Source organism: Hibiscus syriacus, unplaced genomic scaffold (assembly GCF_006381635.1).
Source record: "Hibiscus syriacus cultivar Baekdansim isolate YM2019G1 unplaced genomic scaffold, ASM638163v2 tig00110384_pilon, whole genome shotgun sequence".
NCBI classification, from domain to species: Eukaryota; Viridiplantae; Streptophyta; class Magnoliopsida; order Malvales; family Malvaceae; genus Hibiscus; species Hibiscus syriacus.
The window spans coordinates 8,589,830-8,596,053 of NW_024062715.1; the positions used below are offsets into that span (position 1 = coordinate 8,589,830).

Below are 6,224 nucleotides of genomic sequence, written 5' to 3' on the forward strand. Positions count from 1 at the left end.
ACCACTTGTAATTGTACACTAAATATTCTTTCATAAATACATTTCTTTAGAAATAAAAATGTTTTTTTCACCCCCCAAGCATAATATGGGCCTCCATCTCTTTCCCCATTGTTAAGCCCATTTATATAGTTCCCTTTGGGGCCTCTAAGTCAAATTAAAAGAGGCCGTCCGTTTAACGAGAGCCAATAATACCTTGCCACGTGCAACCTTAAAGGCCGACAAAATGGTAGAAGCGAGAGACAGGCAGCTGATTTGGAGTTTTGGCTCCGTTTTGCTTTAAAAAAAAGGAGAAAAACAGGAGGAGAGAAAAAAGGCGCCCCTTTAACCGATCTGGGAAGAGAAACAGCAGAGAAAATAAGCTAAAGAGTGAAGCAAATAAGAACCGAATCGGACCTGACAGGAATTACTCAGCTCCCTTGGGCATCGTAAGGAAAAAAAGGTTTTTTTTTCTCTGTTATTCAATCATGGCTTTGTTTAGTTTTTGTTTGCTTCCAGTTTTGTTGGCAGCTCTCGCTGAGATAGAATCGCTGTAAAGTTACTGCCATGTTTGATTTCTAGTGACCCATGTTGAGAATTAGAATTAGGGTTTTTGATTCATGCCCTTTTTTAACCTTTTGCTTTTACAAAGATTGAGCTGATTTTGGATGTTGAATTTTATGATTTGAAGAAATAAAGCTTTTCTTTTTTTTGGTTCACATCTTATTTTGATGTTGCTGCTGCTGCTGCTGTTGTCAAAATCAGGGATTTGTTTGGCTACATGTTTGGTAGTCTGCTTTTCGGCATAGAAGAGTGGGTTTATCTTTTGAAGGATATTTTGGGTTTCAAGTTGGTGATTTTGGGATGAATAACAACAGTAACATTCCCAAGACTTTTGGGGCTCCATCCCAGTTTGGGAATTCCGGGACGGTGGCTAAACCGCAATCAATTCCCATAAACAATCAGCCTCATCCAGTGCAAGGTGGGCCTCAGTTTCCGGGTCACTTTCAATTTTCTGAGCCTCAAGCACAGGTGCTTGCACGGGCACAATACGCCCAGGCTCATGCTCAACCGCAGGTTCAGCCTCATGTTGCCGCTCATTCCCAATTCCCAGCTCAAGTGCACTCGCAAAACGCTAGTAATAGTAACGCTGCATCCATCCCTTCCCCTTTGGTTACCACCCCTGGCTCAGGAAGTGTCAAGCGGTCTTCTCAGAAGCCACCTTCAAAAAATTCTGGTTCATCTAATAGTAGTATGGCTTCTCTGTTTAAAACAACGGAGTTAACCCCGGCTGCTCCTAGAAAAAAGCAGAAGCTTCCGGAGAGACAAATACCTGATAAGGTGGCTGCAATATTACCGGAGTGTGCTCTATATACTCAGTTTCTTGAATTTGAGGCTAAGGTGGATGCTGCTTTATCGAGAAAGAAGGCTGACATTCAACAGTCTCTTAAAAACCCTTCCTGTATTCAGAAGACTCTTAGAATATATGTTTTCAACACGTGTTCCGATCAGGGAACGACCGACCCTGACCAGAAGAGCACTGAGGCTCCATCATGGTCACTTAAGATTATTGGTAGGATATTGGAAGATGGGAAAGACCCAGTTCTGGCCGGAAAGGTACAGAAATCATACCCGAAATTCTCGTCTTTCTTTAAGAAAATTACAATATACTTGGATGCAAGTCTCTATCCAGATAACCATGTGATTTTATGGGAGAGTGCTCGATCTCCTGCCCTTCACGAGGGGTTTGAGATGAAGAGGAAAGGAGACAAGGAATCTACTGTGAGAATAAGAATAGAAATGAATTATTGTCCCGAAAGATTTAAACTCTCTCCTGTTCTCACAGAACTTTTGGGAATTGAAGTGGATACACGTCCAAGAATCTTGGCTGCGATCTGGCATTATGTGAAATCTAAGAACCTGCAGAATTATGAAGATAGCTCCACCTTTTCATGCGACCCACCTCTGCAGAAGGTATTCGGGGAAGAAAAAATGAAATTCATTATGGTTTCACAAAAGATATCACAGTATTTAACTCCTCTATCCCCCATACATTTGGAGCATAGGATCAAGCTTTCAGGGAACTGTCCTATCGGATCCAGTTGTTATGATGTCCAGGTTGATGTGCCTTTACCATTAGAAATGGAAAAGTCTGCATTCTTGGCGGACATGGAAAAGAACAAAGAAATTGATGCTTGCGATGAAGTGATTTGTACCGCCATAAAGAAAATGCATGAGCATTGTCGAAGACGAGCTTTCTTCCTCGGTTTCAGCCAGTCTCCTGCAGAATTTATTACTTCTTTAATTTCTTCCCAAGGCAAGGATTTGGAGCTTTTTGCTGGAGAAGCTAACCATAATGCTGAGAAGGAGCGGCGATCTGAATTCTATAACCAACCATGGTAAAACCTTATTCCAGTAATTTTATTTTCATTCTATGTTTGTTTTGATGTCTTAGTTTGACATAAATCTGTCACAATTACCTGTTTAATGCAAAGCCAACTTGATCTTATTATTTGATAATTTGGTCCGGCAGAACAGAAGAAAATCTGGATGAATTAGTACTCTTATCGACTGACCTGTATATTTTACCAACAACAGTAATACTTTAGAAGAAATTCTTAGGGACTCTCTAGGATTGTGCAATCCGAGGCTATATGATTTACTATGTTGGTTTCCGGTGTTAGTTTCTTGCTATGATAAACTACCTCATTTTTTGGATTCTCTGAATAAAGTACAGTCTATCTATCTACGAATTTATACATGTTGATATGAGAAAGCCATGCCTTTTATAAAGTCTAGTTTATCATAATGATCCTGATTTGATTTTACTTAAAAATTGTTGGTTCACATGAGGGTGATAAAGTTAACTGTGGGATCTCTATTAAAATCAGCTGACTGTCTTCTCTTTTTTAATATATTTTGTGGAATTTCAAGGATTGAAGATGCTGTAATCCGGTACCTGAACCGCAAGTCTATTGGAGGAGACTCTATTGGAAGTACTTGAGCAGGTTTTTTTGGAATGATTGACTGTTTGTAAGAATCCCAAGGCTTCTAAAGTTATATAACTTCTGGCCTGCATAGTATTTCTAATTGGTTCTGGATGCCACTAAAAAGGAAACTATCCTGAGGACTTTGGGAGGAAATTTGGATCGAAAATTTCCTCCCAAAGTTATCCAAATTCACCACGGAATTCCAACTCGGTTCGCATACATATTTGCTTCTTTTGTTGTATTTTTCTAATGCAAAATGCTTAGGTGGTCAACCCCTTGCATTATTTCTGAATTCTCCCAATCATCTCCGCTCTGGTTTCCATGCCGTTTGATTCACCGAACCCTCTAGAATATATCTGTTTTGCTATTCTGCTTTAGAGTGATTCTTATCATGGAAGGACAGAGGAGGAAGCACACTAGTAATGTAAGTTGATTTGTTTTCTTTTAGGTGTAGTTTTAACTTTGAACAGAACCAGTATTGTATCCTTTTAGTTTCCTAATCAATATTTCATTTAACCTGGGAAAGGGACACTTTAATCTTCTCCCTCATGTTTTCTCTTTGCTGCACATTCTCTTGGCATTTTCATTTTATACTGCACTCTAGGGGTACGAGTAGATTTCTGCCAGAGATTCATCAAGGATGGACCGATGAGAGTCGGCGGACAATCTCCTGAAAATTTTTTCATTCCCTTAAAATTTTATAAGTTTGTCATTTAATATAAAATCTTCACATTAATCAATGATCTAATTTATATATTCAATAGTTGATCATAAAACAATTTGCATTCAGTCGTGATCAACTATTATAATTTAAATATCTAAATTATATGGAAAATTAAAATTAAAAGTTTAAAATATTATAATTAATTTTTTTAAAGCAACAAGTGCGAGAAATGAGTCTACTACGTCCTTAAAGCACTTGGATCTCATGCATGGGAAACTAAAAGAAATTAAAAGTTGCAATTTGCATAGTTGCGTTGGACCACGTGAGAAGTAATGATGGCATGGAGCCATCCCACTAAGCAAGCAAGCAAGAAAGAAAGAAAACCAGATGCTCGGATCTCTCATGGCGCACATTAGAGTGGTCGCCAATTAAAAACAGGATAAGAACACCACATTTGTTTTTCCTTGATTCTTGGAAGAAAAAAAACAAAGCCTTGAGCTTTTGACCAAACTACCTCTTTATCATTGAGTTATCCCTACATCTCTCGTCGTACACGTGTCCCGACAGTCTTCTCACATACCCAAACCAAACGGTATGATCGGAAGGTGTTCAATGATGTACCCTTTGGAATTGTCATTAAAACCATGATTTCTTATGTCACAACTGGTTAACGATCCAAGTAAGTTCATTGTTAGCTTTTTTGAACTTCGAGTTACGTTATAGAGTTTAAAAAAAAGGACCTTGCAAGAGAGAGAGAGAGAGTCTGTGAGTGAAGTTTATTTTCAAGCTTTTATCGAAGATATGGCTATGGCGGGCGTTAAACTAGGGAGACAAAGTAGCATACAAGACAGTCCAAGGAGCCCCGAAGCAAAGCTCGGGATGCAAGTTGAAGATCTTTGGGATGTTCAGGAACCACAGCTTAGTCCTAGTGACAAACTCAACGCTTGCTTTGAAAGCATCCCTGTTTCTGCTTTACCTATTGCCCTTCAAGGTAATTGCTTTTTCACTTGTTTTCTATGGATCCTTCTGATCATTTACTCTTTGTTTTAGATTATGTTTTGATTGATCAAGAATTTTGGGATTTCTTTTCTTTTCTTGGCTGGTGGATTTGAACTAAAAAGATGATGAATTTGGTTGATTAATCATTTACTGTTATTATTATATTCGTGCTTACGAGCTTTTACATCTGAAAATCTGAAATAATTTTTGTTGTGTTTATATTACACTGTTGACATAGAGAAAAACACGAGACAAGACATGCTTACATGGATTGTTAGGTCTAGTTCTTTCTTGGGGTGCCAACCAGTTGCATAAATTGTTTCTTTTTTAGTATAGTGACTGTCAGTGTGACTGATATATGTATGATGGTATTATCTTTGTAATGTTTGTGTTTCCAGGGATCGAGATCAAATCGGATGCGAGGCTGGCCGAGGCACCTTTTGAACTAGCTCACCTGTTGAACAAGCGGTTCGAATACTAGCGCAAAACAAGATCCTTAGCGCACCTGTTGTAGACGTCGATGCACCGGAAGATGCAACATGGATGGACAGATACATTGGCATTGTAGAGTTTGCAGGAATTGCTGTATGGATTTTGCAACAGGGCGAAAATAGAACCGCACATGTTGAACTCTTTTCTCCAAACCTTTCAATTGGGAAACTAACAATTTGTGTTTTTTGTTTCACAGTCAGAACCATCTTCACCTAGAAGCCCATCGTCTCCGAGTGGAGCTGAGTCTGCTATAGCTGTAACATCCCAAAAACCGGGTTAGTGGTCAAATTGTAAACTTCAGAATTTAGTGACTAAAGTAGATAAATTGAAAAGTTCAAGGACTTATATGGAAAATTTTGTGTAGGATTGAATTGCAAGGAAGGATGAATGGAAGGGCATAATGGTCATTTGATTAGTTATTGAATTAAAAATGAGATGTGAAAGAGATATATATACACGTGGAGTTATATAGCAAAGGAAAAAGAAGATATCTAGAGTTTTCTTCTTCAGTCGTGAAACCCAAGCTTGTTAAGGTGAGTTTCTTGTGAGTTGATTATTTGTTGAAATTAAGTTTGGTTTATGATCCTTATGTGATACTGAAGCTTAAGTAAAGTTTAAGTTATAGTAAAACTATAAGATGAAGGAATTATGAGGGATTAAAGATAAGGAGTCTCTAAGTGAAATCTTGGAAAAGAGTTGATAAGTAGAATTTGAAACTAAATTTGACTTGTTATCAGTTGAATTAAGAAGTGTGAAGTGTTAGAATAGAAATTATAACATGTTGAAAAATTGGTAGGATTCTTAAATTCAAGATATATGATGGAATTTTGAAGATAAGAATGTGTTAGATGAATAGAAATTTGTTTGAGTATGTGTACTTGAGTTAAGAATATAAAAGGGAATGAAACATGAAAGAATTGAACTGATTTGGGTAAATTTTCGGGCTTAAAAAGTGAAATATGGGCTATGTGTATAGGTACTGCTTCATCCAGTATCGATACTTCAAGAGTAAAAGAATGATTTTTGGTATAGGGGTATCGATACTGGGTGAATAGTATCGATACCATAAGCTTGAATTTGTCGAAGGCATTCATAGGACATCA

At 37.8% G+C, this 6,224-nt stretch overlaps 1 protein-coding gene across 1 annotated transcript; it reads left to right on the top strand.

Annotated features, from left to right (window-relative positions):
- Positions 1-263: 263 nt before the first annotated feature.
- LOC120122031 (SWI/SNF complex component SNF12 homolog) lies at positions 264-3,497 on the top strand. The gene is made up of 3 exons (XM_039141287.1): positions 264-439; positions 742-2,375; positions 2,911-3,497. Exons 2-3 carry the CDS (start codon positions 841-843, stop codon positions 2,978-2,980), a joined length of 1,605 nt encoding a protein of 534 aa, XP_038997218.1. The 5' UTR covers positions 264-439; positions 742-840; the 3' UTR covers positions 2,981-3,497.
- Positions 3,498-6,224: the final 2,727 nt, after the last annotated feature.

Coding starts and splice junctions, on each gene's coding strand:
- LOC120122031 (XM_039141287.1), top strand. CDS start 841: ATGAATAACAACAGTAACATTCCCAAGACTTTTGGGGCTCCATCCCAG. Junction 2,376..2,910: donor GAATTCTATAACCAACCATG/GTAAAACCTTAT, acceptor TGGAATTTCAAG/GATTGAAGATGCTGTAATCC.